This window comes from Calidris pugnax, unplaced genomic scaffold, assembly GCF_001431845.1.
Source record: "Calidris pugnax isolate Ruff unplaced genomic scaffold, ASM143184v1 scaffold147, whole genome shotgun sequence".
Lineage (NCBI taxonomy): Eukaryota > Metazoa > Chordata > Aves > Charadriiformes > Scolopacidae > Calidris > Calidris pugnax.
In genome coordinates this window covers 320,117-340,985 of record NW_015092359.1, presented here as the reverse complement: position 1 = coordinate 340,985, position 20,869 = coordinate 320,117, and the positions used below count along the sequence as shown (strand labels likewise).

Sequence of the window (20,869 nt, the reverse complement as noted above, 5' to 3'; positions counted from 1 at the left end):
CATTGCTGGCTCATGGTCAACGAGCCAGCAGAAATGTGAGCTTGTCCTCAGCTCAGTGGAGGAGGATTCCATCAACTATGGGCTTGAGGCAAATGTCTTGTTCCTATGAACCTGGGTCTGAGTCCAGCAGAACTGCTTTTGTGAAACAGGCAACCAAAAGTATGCCCTGAAATCCGAGTTCATGTAAAATTCTCAAGTTTTATGGTGTTGTCCACGTCCTTTCCTTGTGCTGTTGGGGCTGGATGGGGCTTGGAGCAACATGGTCTAGCGGGGAGGTGTCCCTGCCCACGGCAGGGGGGTTGGAACTCCATGATCTTGAAGGTCCCTTCCAACCTGAGCCATTTTATGATTCTATTGTGCCCTCACACCCCCCTGAGCCCTTCTCTCAGGTTTTGATCCATGCCCTAACATGCTGCCTCTTCCTTCAGATGTCACACCTGCAACACCACGGACCGTAACGCCATCTGTGTGAACTGCATCAAGAAGTGCCATCAAGGACACGACGTAGAGTTCATTAGACACGATAGGTGGGTTCCCAGAGCCTCCCTCCAGCCCTTCCCACAGAACAACCAACAGCACAAACTAAAAGAATTCTCTTTTCTTTAGAGTTCATTAGACACGATAGGTGGGTTCCTAGAGCCTCCCTCCAGCCCTTCCCACAAAACAACCAACAGCACAAACTAAAAGAGTTCTCTTTCTCTGTAGGTTTTTCTGTGACTGCGGTGCTGGGACGCTGTCGAACCCCTGTACGCTCGCCGGAGAGCCTACGCACGATACAGATACACTATATGACTCTGCTCCACCTATAGAATCTAATACATTGCAGCACAACTGAATTCCTTTCAGAAAGAAAGTCCTGCCATTCTAATCTCCTAACTGTTCAAACCTTTTCTTTTTTTGGAGGAAGTTTTACTTGCCCATTTCTGCAGAAAGAGACTGTGTTAAAGCGGATGATGTGTGAGGTGGTGACACTATGGAGCTCAACCTACCAAAAAAGAAAGTGGCAATATGTTGACTCAGGATACCAGAACTGGGCGTTTTAGCATTACTGTGTAAAAACAAACAAAACAAAAAAACCAACCAACAAAATAAACCAACCAATAAAAACAAAGACTTTGAAGGGACAGAAGTGAAGAAAAAAAAAAAACACAAAAAAACCAACAAAACGAAACAAAATAAGCTGCAATTTTGTACAGATACCAACTTCTGAGAGCTGGTGTTTTTACAAGTAGCATTGAGCCGCAGTCCGATTTGCAGTAGTTACTATTCTGTAGACAAGCAGCATTCTTTGTTGCTGCCTTTATGGACATGGGTACCAATTGCTTTTTGTAACATGGTTAAAAAGAAAAAAAGAAAAAAAAAAACCACAAAAAAAAACCCACAAAAAAAAAAAAAACGTGAGCTAGCACTTCTGCATTTCTTTTTTTGATTTTTTAACATTTATTCAGATTGAGAAATATGATTTTAATGCTTTAATCTCATGTAGTTTGTTTCTAATTTCAAGCAAAAAAAAAAAAACCCAACTCTTATTGTACTTGAATGTGTCCTGTTTTGTTAGCACACCTAGACTTGCTGTAACTGTACTCATGTCCCAGTATGTACGTTCTTTCTATGAAAGAGAAAACACTAATCTTAAATTATATCCAGCAATTTTTCTGGTGTCCTCTGAAGTTAGAATAATCTCCTTCCCCTGCCCCAGCAATAGTCTGTACTCAAACCACCCTAACAAAAACGACAGAAACAAACAAAAGCGAGTGTTTTAATGAGACTTCCTAGACTATAATGCACTATAAAACAAAGTACCCATATGTAACTAAAGTTTTGTGAATGAAATTTTACTATGTTTTAAAGTACACGGTAGAAAGTCTCCTCAAAACAGTCTTGTACTTTTACTCTGTTCATAGTTTTTTTTGAACAGTCTGGACATTTACTTAACGTAACCTGCTGGAAATCACAGCAATTTCCTGCTCTAATGAAGCTGAGACAAGTATATATACAGCCCTATACAGTTTCATAGCTTTTTTCCATTTATGTGTATTGGTGACAGTGGGTAATCAACAGCCTGAAAGTGTATGCATGTACCATAACATCTAGACTTAATATATTGTGGAGTACTCAATAACCATTATGTAGAGGGTAGGTTAAGAATTAAAGGGTTTAATTTCCTAGGAAAGACAATGGAAAAATGGTCATTTTTAAAAAATAAAGTTTATTAGATCATAACGTTGGCTGATACCACCTTTTTGAGAAGGCGCCCAGAGGGTTTTTAAAAAATAAAGTTTATTAGATCATAATGTTGGCTGATACCACCTTTTTGAGAAGCTGCCCGGAGGGAGGTGCTGGTCTCCTCACAGGTGATGGATCATCTCCTCACAGGTGATTGATCATCATCTCCTCACAGGTGATTGATCATCTCCATGAGTTTCTGAACGGCGTCGGCGTCGCGTGTTGCGCCGTCCACCACCAGGCAGAGATACCTACAGGAAACCACAGACTCAGGGGTCTGGTACAACCCAAACCTTGTCCCCCCCAGCGCCCCTCCCATTCACACACCCCTTCCCTTGGGCTCAGCCCAGCAACCTCCAAGCAAATGGAGATGTAGACACTGGCACAGCCACCCGAGGTGCAAAATACCCCATTACTCATCCCCTCTGCCCTCCTGCAGTCGGGTTTTAGTGCTTCCCTCCCTCCCTCTTTGTGAAATACCATAGACACGATAGGTGGGTTCCTAGAGCCTCCCTCCAGCCCTTCCCACAAAACAACCAACAGCACAAACTAAAAGAGTTCTCTTTCTCTGTAGGTTTTTCTGTGACTGCGGTGCTGGGACGCTGTCGAACCCCTGTACGCTCGCCGGAGAGCCTACGCACGATACAGATACACTATATGACTCTGCTCCACCTATAGAATCTAATACATTGCAGCACAACTGAATTCCTTTCAGAAAGAAAGTCCTGCCATTCTAATCTCCTAACTGTTCAAACCTTTTCTTTTTTTGGAGGAAGTTTTACTTGCCCATTTCTGCAGAAAGAGACTGTGTTAAAGCGGATGATGTGTGAGGTGGTGACACTATGGAGCTCAACCTACCAAAAAAGAAAGTGGCAATATGTTGACTCAGGATACCAGAACTGGGCGTTTTAGCATTACTGTGTAAAAACAAACAAAACAAAAAAACCAACCAACAAAATAAACCAACCAATAAAAACAAAGACTTTGAAGGGACAGAAGTGAAAAAAAAAAAAAAAAACACAAAAAAACCAACAAACCGAAACAAAATAAGCTGCAATTTTGTACAGATACCAACTTCTGAGAGCTGGTGTTTTTACAAGTAGCATTGAGCCGCAGTCCGAGTTGCAGTAGTTACTATTCTGTAGACAAGCAGCATTCTTTGTTGCTGCCTTTATGGACATGGGTACCAATTGCTTTTTGTAACATGGTTAAAAAGAAAAAAAGAAAAAAAAAAACCACAAAAAAAAACCCACAAAAAAAAAAAAACGTGAGCTAGCACTTCTGCATTTCTTTTTTTGATTTTTTAACATTTATTCAGATTGAGAAATATGATTTTAATGCTTTAATCTCATGTAGTTTGTTTCTAATTTCAAGCAAAAAAAAAAAAACCCAACTCTTATTGTACTTGAATGTGTCCTGTTTTGTTAGCACACCTAGACTTGCTGTAACTGTACTCATGTCCCAGTATGTACGTTCTTTCTATGAAAGAGAAAACACTAATCTTAAATTATATCCAGCAATTTTTCTGGTGTCCTCTGAAGTTAGAATAATCTCCTTCCCCTGCCCCAGCAATAGTCTGTACTCAAACCACCCTAACAAAAACGACAGAAACAAACAAAAGCGAGTGTTTTAATGAGACTTCCTAGACTATAATGCACTATAAAACAAAGTACCCATATGTAACTAAAGTTTTGTGAATGAAATTTTACTATGTTTTAAAGTACACGGTAGAAAGTCTCCTCAAAACAGTCTTGTACTTTTACTCTGTTCATAGTTTTTTTTGAACAGTCTGGACATTTACTTAACGTAACCTGCTGGAAATCACAGCAATTTCCTGCTCTAATGAAGCTGAGACAAGTATATATACAGCCCTATACAGTTTCATAGCTTTTTTCCATTTATGTGTATTGGTGACAGTGGGTAATCAACAGCCTGAAAGTGTATGCATGTACCATAACATCTAGACTTAATATATTGTGGAGTACTCAATAACCATTATGTAGAGGGTAGGTTAAGAATTAAAGGGTTTAATTTCCTAGGAAAGACAATGGAAAAATGGTCATTTTTAAAAAATAAAGTTTATTAGATCATAATGTTGGCTGATACCACCTTTTTGAGAAGCTGCCCGGAGGGAGGTGCTGGTCTCCTCACAGGTGATGGATCATCTCCTCACAGGTGATTGATCATCATCTCCTCACAGGTGATTGATCATCGCCGTGAGCTTCTGAACGGCGTCGGCGTCGCGTGTTGCGCCGTCCACCACCAGGCAGAGATACCTACAGGAAACCACAGACTCAGGGGTCTGGTACAACCCAAACCTTGTCCCCCCCAGCGCCCCTCCCATTCACACACCCCTTCCCTTGGGCTCAGCCCAGCAACCTCCAAGCAAATGGAGATGTAGACACTGGCACAGCCACCCGAGGTGCAAAATACCCCATTACTCATCCCCTCTGCCCTCCTGCAGTCGGGTTTTAGTGCTTCCCTCCCTCCCTCTTTGTGAAATACCACTATTTTTGTCAATATTGAACATAACTGGGAGGAAAAGCCCCTGTCCCCATTTCCAGATGGACACCTGCGATGAAAAAACCGATAAGCTGAGGCCTTACCTAAATACTCTCAGTGAAACGGTCACTTTTTCAAACTCTTTAGCTTTTCTGTGCCCCTTCTGAATAACTTCCTCAGGAATATTGGCCAGTCGCGCCGCGTTGAAGCCGTAGCTCTTGGGACACGCTCCTTCAATGAACTTGTAGAGGAAGGTAATTGTTTCCTGGCTTGGGTCTTCACTCTCGTTTTCAACCATGCAGGCCTAGAAAGAGTTAAGTTGCAAATCAGTGCATGGAATAGTCACCTTTAGACTAAAAAGTGCATGAAATAATCTGTTCCTGTTCTTGGGACCCCTCTGTGAGGCTGGGCAGGAGATGTGCCAGCCACAACAGGAGAGCTGGGGAGGGCTCTTGATCAGGGAGTGGGGTGATAGGATGAGGAGGAATGGTTTTAAGCTGAAAGAGGGGAGATTTAGATGAGATGTTGGGAAGAAATTCTTTGCTGTGAGGGTGGTGAGACACTGGAACAGGCTGCCCAGAGAAGCTGTGGCTGCCCCATCCCTGGAGGTGTTCAAGGCCAGGCTGGATGGGGCTTGGAGCAACCTGGTCTGGTGGGAGGTGTCCCTGAAGTGGATGGTCTTTAAGGTCCCTTCCAACCTGAATCATTGTGATCTTCCTGCCACGAGGAAGTACCACGGACACGTACCATGTGGCCGAGCCGCACGGCCGCGGTGTGTGCGTGATCCTCCACCAGGGAGTGGTAGTGTGTGGAGAACAGCGTCCGGCACCGGATTTTCTCCGCCAGTTCCTTCACAACCGCGCTTGCGATGGCCGTTCCGTCAAAAGTAGCTGTCCCTCTGCCTGAAAAAGAAGTAGAAAAACAAAAATATTTGCTGCCTATCAATTTGCCTTGCTTTGTTCTTCCCCCCTCCTCCTCACGTGGCAGCTGGCCACACGGCAGCAAGCTGGTGGCCGTCACTGCAGCAGGGCGCAGTGACCAAGGTATTTGCCCCCACGACAGTCACACTCCCTTCTGAGCTGCAGAAAAAGACATTTCTGCTCATTTGAGACTTGTTCAAGGTTTGCTGCAATTAACTGCCACCCTCTGCCTGAAAAAGAAGTAGAAAAACAAAGATAAATGTTTTACTGCGTATCAATTTGCCTTGTTTGCCCCCACGACAGTCACACTCCCTTCTGAGCTGCAGAAAAAGACATTTCTGCTCATTTGAGACTTGTTCAAGGTTTGCTGCAATTAACTGCCACGGAAAACTCAGCCAGAAATAGGCCAATAACAATTTGGGGGGGGTTTGAGCTGCAGAAAAAGACATTTCTGCTCATATGAGACTCGCTCAAGGTTTGCTGCAATTAATTGCCAAGGAAAACTCAGCCAGAAATAGGCCAATAACAATTTGGGGGGGGTTGTATTAGTTTCCAGGGCACCTAAAAAAACCATGTTTTTTTAAAGAGAGATTTACATAGCTACTGAGCAGTTAAAACAGTAGCAACATTAAGATGAATTACTCCTGTGCACTTGGTTGCTGCCCAGCAGCCAGTCTTTAATCTGGGATTTAATTCCCATCTATTACCAAATGGGCTAATTACCCAGTTCATCCACAAGAACAAGGGAGTGCTGTGTTGCGTGCTGGAGGATGCTGGAAGTCTCGCTCAGCTCAACAAAGAAGGTACTTTCACCTTTAAAAGAAACAAGAGACACGAAGGATTAGTCAAAAAGATCCGAAAAGCACAACTCAAACCCCACTGAATCTGCACTCAGCCTCAGTCAAGCTAAAATGAAGCTCCAGAGCAAACTAATCATCAACAAAAACATAAGGCTTTCTTCCAGCATGAAAATGGTGGGGTCCCCTTTGCCAGAAAAATCACGGTTTGGTTCCTTAAAGAGCAAGAGTACAGTCACAAATATAATTAATTAAGTATCTTAAGTTTTAGGCCACCATATCTGTCTACTTTGAATAGTCCTTTTCATATTTTTTGTCAGCTGGACAAAGAGAGGGGCACAAAGGATTCGAGCTGGGCACAATCTTTTGTCCCTTCTCTTAAATACACAAGGCAGCCTGGGGTGTGCGGCTCTCCAGGGTGGAAAAGCAAGAAAATCTTAAAAAAAAAATAAAAATACAAGCCTTAAGAGACCAGATTTACTGGTTTGGTTGTTGATGGCATAAGGTAATGAATTATTCAGATAACTAAGGCTGTGCTGGAGTGAAATATAGCAAAAGAAAGATACTGCTGCTCAGGACTGACCATCCCGCAGGAGTTCCGGGTACCAGATAACACAAAGCTTGAAATTCTGACCTGAAACTGTTTTTTTTAGCAGATTACAAGCAGCAATTAATGTGATTTCAGAGCAGAGAAGTATTTACTTCCCACACTCAGGCTCTAACACCATTTTTCCAACATAAGCAGCATCCAGCAATCCTGATTTTCTGCATTTATTTAAAGAAATTTCCAGGACTTGACTATGGTTTTTAACAATGTTTAGGAATAGCTATTTAAAAATATTAACCACTAAAATTTCACAGGCAATTTAAAAATTATATTAGTTAAAATGTTCTTCACAAGAGTCCTGCTGACATCCAGTAAGAAGTGACTGCCATGGGACAAATTCAGCTGCACTTTCACTTTACACACTGGAAAATCCAATGCTCAGCCTCACAATGTGAGACGTTAAAAACATTTGTGTACATGTTTAGAAGAGAAAAGAATATCTCTGAGCTGAAAATGACACATTTTTCTAGACACCTGCCCCCCCTACCCCCTTGCAGAAAGAGTAGTTTTTATTTCTACCATAAATACTTCTTCCATTAAAATTGGTTTTTTACAGTTAAACAAAATGAAAACAGCCGGGCAAAGAAAGCCTTAATAAAATTCTCCAGCCGCAAAGAAAAGCCTTGATTTGGGGAAGTGCAAGTATTATTATTATTTTTTTTTTAATTAAGAACTCTGAATGATTCATTTCCAAATTCCTTCTGTGCACCACGCTCAGCAGCCTGAACTCCTTTCATACTCACTGACCCACGTTTTTCAGCAGAAAGACCACAGAAAATCAGTGCCCCCCTTAAATGAGCTGTGATCCTGCTCTTCTTACCACAAAAAATACTTGGTTTTTCCAGCCCTGTGACACTTTGCCAACCACCACAGGTAGAATTTTCCAGTCCCAGCTGGGTTCTCCTCCACTTCTGTCTTTCTCTCCACTGAACTGACAAAATACCCACAAGAATTGCCCTTTTATTGTCTGAGAAATCAGCTTTCAGACATAAGGTGGGTGTTCTGATTGAAACAGGTAGAGGAGTTGGTTTTGGACCTTCTCCCAAGCACTAGCTGTGCTTGGGAGAAGATCCAAAACCAACTCCTCTACCTGAACATCACTGTCCTGTTGCAGAACAGGAAGAGATACCTACGGAAGCAGAACACAACTGCAATATCCAAAATTATATTCCTCAGACTTGCATCCAGCTGGAGGGCAGGCTTTTAATGTTAAAATTAATTAAAAAGTGATCCTACGTGTCTGTCAAAAAATAACGGAGGACAAGCTTATCAAATGAACGAAGTGTAACCACACTCCTGTTTCTACTCCAAACAAAGAGGCACGGAATTAGTTGCTCAGCTCTTTCTCCCTGCAAAAATCAGACCATCCCTTTCCAACCTGCCCCTCGAAGCAAGAAGAGAAACTCCCAGCTGGGGTTTCACCAACTCACCCGCCATGATTCTGTCCGAGGCGCCCAGCCTGGTGAACACCCTGTCGATGGGTGTCAGCCTGCAGGCTTCAGCGGGCACGTAACATCCCAGCTGTGCCATTATAACCAGGAGACCAGCCTGCAGGACAGACATTACAACAGTCACATCATTCATCTTTTTTACTACACGCTTGTGGAGCTTCACTTCCACGCAGGGAACGAGAGAATGACATTTTATTTCCCCCCTAAAACAAAGACAGAATCACAGAATCTTCTAGGTTGGAAGGGACCTTAAAGATCATCTTGTCCAACCGTCAACCTAACTGACAAAAATGAACACCCACACAACAAACAAGGAGCATCATCACTAAACCATACCTCCCAGCACTACATCAACCCGGCTTTTGAACACCTCCAGGGATGGGGCCTCAACCACCTCCCTGGGCAGCCCAATGTCTGATAACCCTTTCAGTGAAAAATTTTTCCTAATATCCAGCCTGAGCCTCCCCTGGTGCAACTTGAGGCCATTTCCTCTCGTCCTGTCGCCTGTGACTTGAGAAAAGAGACCAACCCCCACCTCTCTACACCCTCCTTTCAGGTAGTTGTAGAGCGCGATAAGGTCTCCCCTCAGCCTCCTCTTCTCCAGGCTGAATAACCCCAGCTCCCTCAGCCTCTCCTCATAAGACTTATTCTCCAGACCCCTCACCATCTTTGTCGCCCTTCTCTGGACCCGCTCCAGCACCTCAATGTCTTTTTTATGGTAAGGGGCCCAAAACTGGACACAGTACTCAAGGTGAGGCCTCACCAGTGCCCAGTACAGGGGGACAATCACCTCTCAGGCCCTACTCGCCACGCTGTTCCTGATACAGGCCAGGATGCTGTTGGCTTTCTTGGCCACCTGGGCACACTGCTGGCTTGAATACATAAAGCTTCCTACTGCTTTAGCAGCTCCAGGCTGCAGCAGCATAATCCCCACCTCGGACTAAGCTGCTCTGAAAGCCTTCAAACCAACACAGCTGACCACAGCAAGCAGTGCTGTGAAAGCAAACTCCCTCTTGCTTTCCCAGTTGCCACCAAGCTCTATTGTCATCTTGTTCAACCCGCAGAAGCATCTTTGGCCACGTGATGCTCAGTCCTAGATAAGGCCACTTGAAAAAGAGAAAAGATTCTCTATCCCTTTTTCCCCCCCCAGCCATCTCTCGTAAAAGAAATAAAACTCATTCCTCACTGAAGGAGGCAAAAGGAGAAAATCTACTAAACACAGCTGTTTTCTACCAGATTATTTTTTGGTTTTTTTAGTGTAATTGCTGCCAAAGACCACTGCTGGGACCTCCTTTGACATAGAGGAATAGTCAGGTCATGCAACTCCTTTCTGTAAAACACAGAGGGACTCTGGAAGATTCCATCCTACGCAGACAGTCACAGAATCACAGAATCTTAGTGGTTGGAAGGGACCTCTGAGATCATCGAGTCCAACCACACAAAAAACAACAAAACAAAACCCCAAAAAAACCACCAAAAAACCCAAAAAAACCACACCACACCAAACGCCCACCAAAAACACCGCACCCACCAACTAAACCCCACACTCAACACCTCACCATAAACCAATAACCTTGGGCACTAGAGCATGCCCTGAAGTGCCACATCTACACGTTTCTCAAATACCTCCAGGGATGGTGACTCCACCACCTCCCTGGGCAGGCTGTTCCAGTGCCTGACCACTCTCTCAGTAAAGTAATTCTTTCTAATATCTAATCTAAATCTCCCCTGCCCCAACTTCAGACCATTTCCTCTGGTCTTGTCATTTGTCCTTTGGGAGAAGAGGCCAACCCCTGCCTCTCTACACCCTCCTTTCAGGTAGTTGTAGAGGGCAATGAGGTCTTCCCTCAGCCTCCTCTTCTCCAAACTAAACACGCCCAGTTCCCTCAGCCTCTCCTCATAGGACTTGTTCTCCAGACCACCTCACCTGTCTCATCAGCGTGGATTTGCCACCCATGTTGGGGCCAGTCACTAACACACAGGAAGCGTCGCTACCGCCGTCGTCATCTGTGCTGCCTATCACGATGTCGTTAGGGATAAAATCATCCCCAAAGAAAGTCTTTGTAATGCAGGGATGGCGGGAGTTTTTAAGCTCCAGGAAGGGAGGAGCACTCTCCCCAGGCAGCAGGATTACAGGTCGGCAGAGGGGTCCGTCACCATCTTGACTGTAGTTGGCAAGGGACATCAAGACATCTGGAAGATTAAGAGAAATTCCAGTAAGTGACACTTTCACCTTTCTTTCTTCTTTCACTGGAATGCATTTACTCATCAAATAGCATTTTTGTAAACACTATTTTCCATTTCCATTCCCTTTTCCTGTAAGGAAAGCACCCAAGAAGCACTCCAGAACAAGAAGTAAAAGGTGGGGATACCCACGTCTTTCTTCATTCCTTCCAGATTTCTACTCATGTCAGATTAAAAATCCTCCCCTCTAGTTTTCAGTTTAAAAATCCTGAAAATCCGCATCATTTAATTTCAAAAGCTGTTTTCTTTTTTAATGTACATGTATAAAATATTCTTTTCTTGCTTTGTTTTTTAATTTGGAACAAGATAAGTAAGGAGGAAACAGGCTTCTGTGACGGTGAATTACTTGGTTAAGAATCACACTAGTGCTTGAAAGCTGCCAGAATAAATTTATATAAATATTAAAATTTTGTTTGCCTAGCAGAGAGCAGCAGCACGACACCAGGGATACAGGAGACTCTTCTACCCCAGAAGATCTGGAGAAGTCTTCCTACCAGACTACCTTCTTCAAGGCAGCGACAACAATCATTCTTTTTATTTTTAAAGGCTGCTGAGAAAGATTCTATGATTCTATGATAAAGCAACCGACCCAGATGGAAAGGAGATGATTGTGCATTGCTGTCTTCATTTAATGAGAAGTTACTAATCCCTACACGAGATTCCCAGAAGCAGCAGGAGTCCCACCAGGCTACGCTGAGCTGCAAGGAACACCCCACAGCACACCTACCATCACGCAACGGGGACGGAGAGCGAGCCTGCAAACATCCAGACCCAGCAACTGTTGTGCCATTTACTGACAGGAAGGTAAACAGGTGATGATTGTCAATTATCAGTGCTGTTATTGCAATTGGAGTTTTTAAAATTCAGGTTAAGGGTTGGCAACAAACAAGCCTTTTATGCTTTATCCAGATCAGATTTCATCATCCACTTTTTACAAGAGTATTTTTACTGTATGTCAAAATGAAGAATCATAGAATAGTTTGGGGTTGAAAGGACCTTAAAAATCACGGAGTTCCAACCCCCTGATACCTCCCACCAGACCAGGTTGCTCCAAGGCCCCATCCAGCCTGGCCTTGAACACCTCCAGGGATGGGGCAACCACAGCTTCTCTGAGCAACCTGTTCCAGTGTCTCACCACCCTCACAGGAAAGAATTTCTTCCTCAGATCTCATCTAAATCTCCCCTCTTTCAGTTTAAAACCATTACCCCTCATCCTACAGCTCCCCTCTGAACCAGAGTCCCTCCCCATCTCTCCTGTAGCCCCTTTAGGGACTGGAAGGGGCTCTAAGGTCTCCCTGGAGCCTTCTCCAGGCTGAACAACCCCAACTCTCTCAGCCTGTCCTCTCAGCAGAGGTGCTCCAGGCCCTCTGACAAGGCCTCTTACCTAGCACGGCGATGCATTCCACCGCTGTCTGCCAGTCCTTGCTGTTCTTATCGAAGTTGTAGAACAGCCGCCTCATACAGTCTTTCAGCGCCGCGTCCCTGCGCTCTTCGGCGTTCACCATGGCAGCCAGCATCTTCTCGATCTCCTTGGTCCAGTAACGTTTATACCCCTTCCTGGTGGACTTCAGTTCGTACTCCTCGGGCAAATTACGTGATATTACACTTTCGGGTATCTCCATTTGGTACCGGTTTTTGCCCGCCCCCCAGTACAGCACGGATTTGAACCCGAGCAGTTTGCGTTGCTTGTCCAAGTACTTGTGGAGATCTTCCTCGACGGCTTTAATATCTTGTAGTGCTTTATCATAATCGGGGTCAAACCCCGCCTTTGGAGTAATCACTCCTGTCTTTCGAGCCTGGTTATGGTCAAAAGCAGTATCCCACCTTTTCAGCTCCGCGCTCAAGTCTGGGAAGCGGCCGTCTGGATTTTTGGCTTTGCGGGTGACCAGCTGCTTAAGGACTTTAGATTTGAAGTCACCAGCAACTTCTTCCATGACGTCGACAATTTCATTCATCACCTTAAACCCCTCCAGCGCAGACAAAAAGTCAGCAATTTTCTTTTTGCTGTATTTGATTTCTTCGTAGAAGATGGCCCTGCTGTCGGGATGGTTCTGACTCTTCAGCGGCGACCCAATACTGTGAATTTTGCTGAGCAGCCTTTCAAGGTCAGGAAGTTTCTTCAAGTGCTCGCTCACTTCTGACATTTTATGGGGCACCGCCAGAAGGTCCTCGACAGCATCCAAACGATCGTTGATGGATTTAGGATTACAGAGTGGAGCGCAGAGCCACTGTTTCAGGAGTCGCTTCCCAAAGGGTGTACAACAAGAATCGATCCTTTCCAACAAAGTTCCTTCTATGGTTCCGTTGGTTCCGTTCTGCAGGACTTCCAGGTTCATCAGGGTGACCCCATCCAGCACCATCCGCTGGTCAGTTTTGGCAAAGAAACTACTCGAACTCATGGTTTTTGCAGTGTCGACATCCACAGGGACGTACTCCTCAAAGTTTGCCAGCGATAACAGCTCCTGATCGATCAGACATTTCTTGAGATAGAAGACACATCCCCCGAGAGCTGACAAAGCTAATTCACTGTGTTCACCAGGAGTTAATCCCAGCGAGTCACTCTCTGAAGTCAGAGATTTGATCACAGAAGGCAGAGAACATCCGTTTTCAGAGTTCTGACTCTCCTGGAAATATCCTTCTTCAAGAAGGACTTTTAGTGTTTTAGATGCATTCCAGAACTGGGAACCAGAGATCAGCCCTTCCTGAATGCAAGAAATGAGCGAGCCCTTCAGTATCTTCTGTGTGTCCACAGAGAGGTTCCCCTTCTCGTACAGCACCTGCACGGGAGTGTAATGAGCTACTAAAGTCCTAAACCTGGAACAGTGCCGGTCATCCGAGAACTGGCCTACAAAGAACTTCCCCACCGACGTGTCAACAAAGCAGACCCCATAAACACGTTGGCCAGAGGAGTCTTCTTTTTCCTTCACGCACAGCAGGTACTTGTTATGGTTCTCAGAGGGATCACAGTCCAGAACGCTGTAAGTCTGTGTTCCTTTGGTGATGATGCGACATATTTCTCTGCGGACAACCTTGTCAAATTTTGTCGGGTGAGCCATCGCCTTGTAGCGCGTCTCCATCATTTCAGGAGTTTCTGTTTGCTCAACACGGGCCACCTTGTAGCCCTTCTGCACTAGAACATCAGAGAACCTGCCAAAGGCAGTTTCTGGAAAACCCGAATGGGCCCAAGTACCCTTCATAAAGATCAGGCCCAACTCATTGACGCCGGTGACAGCATCCATGTGATACAACTCATAGAATTTTCCGACCTTGTAGAAGATCACCGCGTCGAAGTTCTGGCTTTTGAGCTGCCACCACCTCCGCATTCCTGGCGTGCATTTGTTGAGATAGTCCTCGGGGACATAGAGAGTGCAGGGGTCGTAATCGGGGTCACCCTGCCGTTTCCTGCGCGCATCTTTCCTCTTCCCTTCCTGCAGCCAATCAAGCTTCTCGTGTTCCCAGGCCGCGAAGCCACCGCCGCCTCCCCCACAAGAGTTGGCTTGAGATTCAAAACTTTCGGGCGCCGCAAACGACGTCAGCTTCGACTTGGCTTCTAAAGAAACCGTCGCTGCTCTTTTGGGTGCTTCAGAACGGTCGTTCTCCAAGCTACTCCTCTTAGCAGGCTTGTTTCTCTCTTTTCTCTTTCGTTTAGAAGGGACTTTTACGGGGCTTTCTGCGACGCTCTCTGCATCCGTCTCCGCGTCGGAGGATTCGTTTTCATCCACCCCACTGCTGGCCTCCTCACTGCTCGCCCCTTCCTTGGCGTCCGGCTTGAACTCTACATCAGAGCCATCGTGATCGCTGTCAGAGTCCAGCACTCGTCTTCTTTTGGCTTTGATGGCACTTTCCCTGTTGGCCGCTCGCTTATTACTCTTCACATCCTCCTCGCTATTGCAGTCCTCACTGTTGCCTGAGGCACTTTCACTCATCTGCTGGAAAAAGGACATTATTTTATTTTAAGAAGCGCAAAACCGTGCAATAATGCGGTAGCTATGACACCTGAAGCAAGAGACAGCACAGCCACAGCCAATTCCACTTGCCTTCACTCAATTTAAATTTTAAGAAGCGCAAAACCGTGCAATAATGTGGTAGCTATATGACACCTGAAGCAAGAGACAGCAGAGCCACAGCCAATTCCACATGCCTTCACTGAATTTAATTTTTTTTGTGGATAACAAACTGCTACTGGCCAGTAGCATAATTACCCCTCTTTGCATTCTTTACAGCCTCATTCACTACTTTGCATAAGTGGTGCTGATGAACAACACATTTAAACTGGACAAAAGGCATATGGTATATGAATTCAGCACAAAGGAAAACACCTCCACAGGCTAACTCTATGCAACTGGACAAAAGGCATATGGTATATGAATTTAGCACAAAGGAAAACACCTCCATAAGCTAACTATGTTGTTATTTTTTTCCTGCTGACTTATATCAGAAACATGATGGGGTTTTGCAGCCTTTCAGTACCAGCCTATGTTGAGTTTAGCCCATGATTTTTATATATTTTTAAACTGCCTATTTCCACTTAGAAACATACTACCTTATAGTGACCTTCAAGATGATTGTGCATAAAATCACAGAATGGTTTGGGTTGGAAGGGACCTTAAAGACCATCCAGTTCCAACCCCCCTGCCATGGGCAGGGACACCTCCCACCAGACCAGGTTGCTCCAAGCCCCATCCAGCCTGGCCTTGAACCCCTCCAGGGATGGGGCCTCCACAAGAAAAGAAAATTCATTATTTGCCTTTTCAGCTTGAAACTTCAAGAACTCCAGCACTGGAGCGGAGGGACTGCTGTGAGTACAAAGTGTCAGTGCCCACTGCACTTGTGCCACGAATGTGACACGATGCTTGGAGTGGCACCTGTGTCCCAGGGCAATGTCACGGTGGAGAGAGAGGAGATGGGCCACACTGAGGAGGTAAGGAAAACCACTATCCCGTCCACAGTTTCCTCATACCATTGCTTTCCAAAGGAATCTATTACAACACACACAGTGGTACTGAAATAACGTTTGAATCATTCACAATACAACGCCAATACAGCACAATAAAAGATCTCTTTTTAGGTACCCTGCCAATAGATTGATGTTAACCATACAAGAATTTGTATTTTAGTGCTATGCTACGAGATGAGGGCAGGCTCCAAAAATCCAATTTAATGCCTTAAGATGAATACTAACAAAGATAGAAATCTCTACATTATGACATATTAAAACTTCAGATTGAACTTAGGGGAACTTGGAATATGAATAGCAGATAGAGAAGCTAAAAGGATGCACCAGAAAAAAAAATTACTTTATGAATAAGAAAGTGGGTCACCTTGGTTACCCAGGGAGTGATCAATGAAGAGAGCTAGAGTAGTTAAGTAACTTCTAAGGTCAGTCCTTACCACACAGAACACCAGAGAGATATTAGACTTGTCTTTCCAACTAGAAAAGGTGAGACCACCATATGACCTGATAACACAGAAGCAGCAAAAAAACCAACACCACATGGATCCATATGCATGCATGTTTAAAGAGCAGATAAGCTGTGATTACTCTACCAGGGAATCGCAGGATACTCCATGCTTAATTCCAAGAGAAAGTTTCTAAGTTCTAGCATTATTTCTGAAAACGACAGCAAATAAGAAAAATCTTACCTCTGTTTCCTCCTCCTCCTCTTCCTCCTCCTCTGTGTCTGAAGGTTCACTGCATACTGCCAGTTCAAGCCGCTTAGTTTTATCTTTACTCATTGCCTCGTCTGCTAGCACCATTGCTCTTTTAATTTCAGGCTTTGTGCTATAAAACATACCTCCCTTCCCCGTCTCCCCATCTGATGAACCTGTAAAACCATAAATAATTTGTCAGAAACTGAAGTTAGCCTAGTATTTAGCCAGTCCTCTAGTTAGTGTTCTTTTAAACGTATTCAGACAACTAATATAATTATCTAACATTCCATGTTGTTACCAGTACCTTCTCAGTACATCTTGAATACAGCAACCCATCGCTCCTTCAGCCTGATAAACTACTCCTAGAGAAAATCTAAATGCTCACAAATTAACTGCCTCCCCAGTACATGAACACTTGAAGAATTGCTTCTGTTTCTCTAACTCATTACCACCTCTGAGTACTTCTAAGCTAAGCTCTAAACACCCTCACACTACTGAAAAGCAAGACTTCACACTAGTAGTGCAGCACCACTGAATGAGACCACACAGCTATTTTAGCAACCATAGGTAAGTTCAACCATAAAGTTATGGGCATCAGTCATCTGTGACAGACCTCTTGGCTAAAGCTCTGTTGGCCGTTCAAACTGCTCCTCCAGGTGCAGCAAGGCATCCAGACCCAACACCAACCCGTTAGCCAGATTAGCATATCACCAGTCACACCACCAATTTACCCTGACACCGCAGGGTATCAAGCAAAGCCTACTATTAATAACTGCACTATTCCCTTATCCTCTTTCATATCCCTTCAGCACCACGGTTCCTCCTTCCGCTACCTGCCCATAAACACAAAACCAAAGCCAACCAAGCCTACAGACTGATTTCTAGAAAGGGTCCTTAAAAGATGCTGAGGTTCAGCTTAATGCCGTGCTGAAAAAGTAAATGGTATGTATAACATATTATATATTCAACTTGGGGAAAGAAAGAAGGGGGACGTACACTATAGATGGGGAAGGGCAATTCCTTTTTCTGCTCTTACAATTTTAGCTGGTTGTATAGGACAGCAGTATCTGCTTGAATATTTCCTTACATCCCCTCTTGCGAATCCCTTCAAACACTGCAATTAACTGAAGCTTCAGCCTCTCAGTCAATGGCAGATAAAAAGGAGCTGACTTTGGAGGAAGCCAACTGTCTCAGAAATAAGCCAAAAAGAGTTCTTTTTCACAGTGGTTTCTCTGAGCTGGCAGTAGCAAAGCGTGCAGTTACAAGTAGCTGCTTCCCCAGCAGAAATGCAACACATTAACAAAACAGACCTCCAGTTCCCTCTTGCAAATGCAGTGAGACAACCTAAAAATATTTTGCATTTAATATTGACAATTTAAGAGTGGCAGGAAAAAGCCCCTCATCATATAATTTAACTGCATACGCGAGTGTACAACACCTGCATAGTCACTAAACCAACTTGTATGTAACTCCACTCGCGCGCCCAACTGTCAGAAGTGGATATTTATGGTTACAATCAATCACACCACGTAAGAAACTGCTCTATTTTCTTACCCAAGGACTCTGATCCTCTTACTTTGTATACAAAGACACTTTTTGCTGAATTGAAAAGCAAAGCATGTATTTTAAATATTTTTACTCTGTTCAACCACGTTTCTTGTGGATAGACCGGTGTTTCTGTTCTTAAACATTTTTAACACTTCTTATTTTTCCGCAATTTTTTTTTTGGTAAACAGATCAATTCTCCTTACCTGTATTTGCTTCTAAGTGCAACTGCAAGCTGTTAAAGTCTATTTGATTCTTTTAAAATACCTTCAGGAAACATACATACAAGCCATGGACCAAATCACTTGAGTTAAATTATGCTAACATTTATGGTAATAACATTACCATTTTAAATTAAAACTAACTATGGCTTAAGTGCAGTACACTTAAGTATTAACAAGGAAAAAAAAAATGACTACACGATAATGTGAGATGGAACTTTGACTTGTAAAAAAGGAAGAAACTGTTTGAGTTCAGTTTACATAGCATGACATCATAAGCAAATACTACAGAGCATCAGAAATACTGTATTACACCCAAAGTACTTGTTTGACTAACGAGACAGTTTACAGCAACATGATTTACATGTGACAGTTTACAGCCAACTATTTACAGTTTTCAGCAACAGTAAAATCATAAAACAGGAAACCACATCATGATTATTAATAAGGTGAGATTTATTACACAAAATTGATTTTTTTTAGTTAGCTAAGTAATTTCTTCAAAATGACAACCACCATCTCTGCTCTGTCACTACAAGCACTACCCTAACAAACACTCTGAATTGTCAATATATGTATCTTTCATTAACAAAGCAGTACTGCATTGTTTAAAAGAAATTAATACCGCAGTAGAATAATTTTAGCTACCTAATATCCTGTGCTTAATTTTTTGCTTCTGGACAAACTGCAGTTCCCAAATGGCTGTTTAAAAATTGGATTCGACATTCCTAATAATTTAAGGATTTTGGGGCTAAAAATTGAAACAGTGGATTTTTCTTTTAGATCTTTTTTATATCAATAGGAGAAATGAAGGAAAAAAACTTTAAAACATAAGCAAGCTTTGTGTTCTCATTTAATAAACATGAGAGTTTAGTGCTTTATGCTTAAACAACTGTATAACAATAAATGCACCTGTAACCCTCAAAAACCTGCTTTCTCTAACTTAAATTCTTTCCTGCTCAATACTAATCTCGGTTTTGCCGCTCTTTCTCTATGGAGAATGCCACACCCTATACTCCATGCCTGTTTTTTCCAAAACAAGTGGCATATTTCGCATCTCTTACCTTTATATGGCCTCAGGTATTTAATACTGACCCAGCCCCTTGTAGGGCTGTCATCAAAAAACTGGACGTGGATACGAGTGGATTTCCCTTTTCCTCTGACTATTGTTTTTTCGGTCGGATGGTTGTATATGAGACACGGCCACCAAGGATATCCTTCCATCTTGGCCCAGACCAAGTCACCAGGTGAATACTCACAGGAGACACTGCAAAGACAACAGATGTGTAATTTAAGAAACATAAACATTTAAACGAGCTCTTTTCGTAAATGTAACTGCACACTGCTTCTGAGCAGCTTGCACACTGAAGGTCTTGGAAGGCTTTTAGGTAGTGCAACCTGGATTACAGAGCCCTTCTACGTCACTATCTACATCGCTTTCAGCTTTTTGGATTTGCTCCTCCAGGTTCTACCAGACCTTCACACTGGATGTGGCACTGAGCGACATGGTTTAGTGATGGCTTATGTCAGTATCAGGTTGATGGCTGGACTCGATGACCTGAAAGGTCCCTTCCAACCTAGACAATTCTATGATAGACCTTCATAGTCCCAGAATTCTGGTTGAGGTCAGAAGGGGCCTTTGGCGGTCACCTTGTCCAACCCCCCTGCTCAAGCATGGCCACCTACAGCCACATGTAACCAGCCTCTTAGTGGATTTCTTAAGGGACGGGGAGAGAGTAATAACTGGGTCCAACCAGATATTAACTAAAAGAAAATGATTGCAGACCACGTATTATGATCTGTCAACCTAGGTAACCAATGCAAGTTTTCCTGTAGAGACTAATTCTCGACAGGGCACCTAAAGAGAATCAGAGAACTGTTGGAGTTGGAAGGGACGTCTAGAGATCATCTAGTCCCACTCCCCTGCCAAAGCAGGGTTGCCCAGAGCACATCACTCAGGACGGCATCCAGGTGGGGCTTGAAGATCTCCAGAGAAGGGGACTCCACACCCTCCCTGGGCAGCCTCTGCCAGGGCTCTGGCACCCTCACCAGAAAGAAGTTTTTCCTCATATTTGAGTGGAACTTCCTCCGTTCCAGCTTGTGCCCGTTGCCCCTCGTCCTGTCACTGGGAACCACTGAAAAGAGTCTGGCTCCCTCCTCCTTCAACCCACCCTTTAGATACTTATAAGCATTAATAATGTCTCCCCTCAGCCTTCTCTTCTCCAGGCTAAAGAGCTCTCTCAGCCTTCCCTCATCAGGGAGATGCTCCAATTCCTGAATCATCTTTGCTGCCCTACGCTGGACTCTCTCCAGTAGCTCCCTGTCTCTCTGGAACTGGCTGGATAAGTAAGAATTTAAAACAAACAAACAAACAAACAACAAACAAACCACAAACCAACCCCTCAAGCTACAAAAAAAATAACTGAATAAATAAAATCTCTGTCGCCAGTGCAGAGCACTTGATGCAGCCTGCATTCCCTCCCTCCTCCTCCTCCTCCCCACAGATGTCACCCCAGCAGCCACCGGGGATGGCGGGGGGTCTCCCCCTCGGCTGTAGCCAAACAGCCAGCCACACACAGCTGGCTGCCACGCCAGACACCCACCATCATGGCACAGAAAGGAAATCTAGCCACGAGTGAAAAAAAAACCACCAAAAAAGCATATCAAAACAGAGAGGAAGAACTAAAAGCGGGGTGCCCCCCCC

At 44.1% G+C, this 20,869-nt stretch overlaps 2 protein-coding genes across 3 annotated transcripts in view; one reads left to right on the top strand and one right to left on the bottom strand.

Annotated features, from left to right (window-relative positions):
• FBXO11 (F-box protein 11) overlaps nt 1-2,223 on the top strand; it is a 36,502-nt gene extending 34,279 nt beyond the window's left edge. For both annotated transcript variants that reach the window (XM_014962431.1, XM_014962430.1), the window contains exons 21-22: nt 429-527; nt 706-2,223. In XM_014962431.1, coding sequence (XP_014817917.1) covers nt 429-527; nt 706-835 — 229 coding nt within the window. In that variant the 3' untranslated portion in view covers nt 836-2,223. The remainder of the gene's footprint in view (nt 1-428; nt 528-705) is intronic.
• Nucleotides 2,224-2,263: 40 nt separating this feature from the next.
• On the bottom strand, nt 2,264-19,432 carry MSH6 (mutS homolog 6). The gene is made up of 9 exons (XM_014962429.1): nt 19,230-19,432; nt 16,391-16,572; nt 12,132-14,673; nt 10,431-10,696; nt 8,483-8,600; nt 6,372-6,461; nt 5,476-5,630; nt 4,833-5,032; nt 2,264-2,477 (listed from the first exon to the last, which is right to left on the bottom strand). Exons 1-9 carry the CDS (start codon nt 19,387-19,389, stop codon nt 2,396-2,398), a joined length of 3,795 nt encoding a protein of 1,264 aa, XP_014817915.1. The 5' UTR covers nt 19,390-19,432; the 3' UTR covers nt 2,264-2,395.
• Nucleotides 19,433-20,869: the final 1,437 nt, after the last annotated feature.

What these genes read in the sequence shown, in the direction of transcription:
- MSH6 (XM_014962429.1), bottom strand. Translation starts at nt 19,389, where the DNA reads ATGGAAGGATATCCTTGGTGGCCGTGTCTCATATACAACCATCCGACC. An exon ending in GGAATGCATCGCCGTGCTAG is followed by an intron (nt 10,697 to 12,131) that starts GTAAGAGGCCTT and finishes TTAATCTTCCAG; the next exon opens with ATGTCTTGATGTCCCTTGCC. An exon ending in CCGTGCGGCTCGGCCACATG is followed by an intron (nt 5,033 to 5,475) that starts GTACGTGTCCGT and finishes AACTCTTTCTAG; the next exon opens with GCCTGCATGGTTGAAAACGA.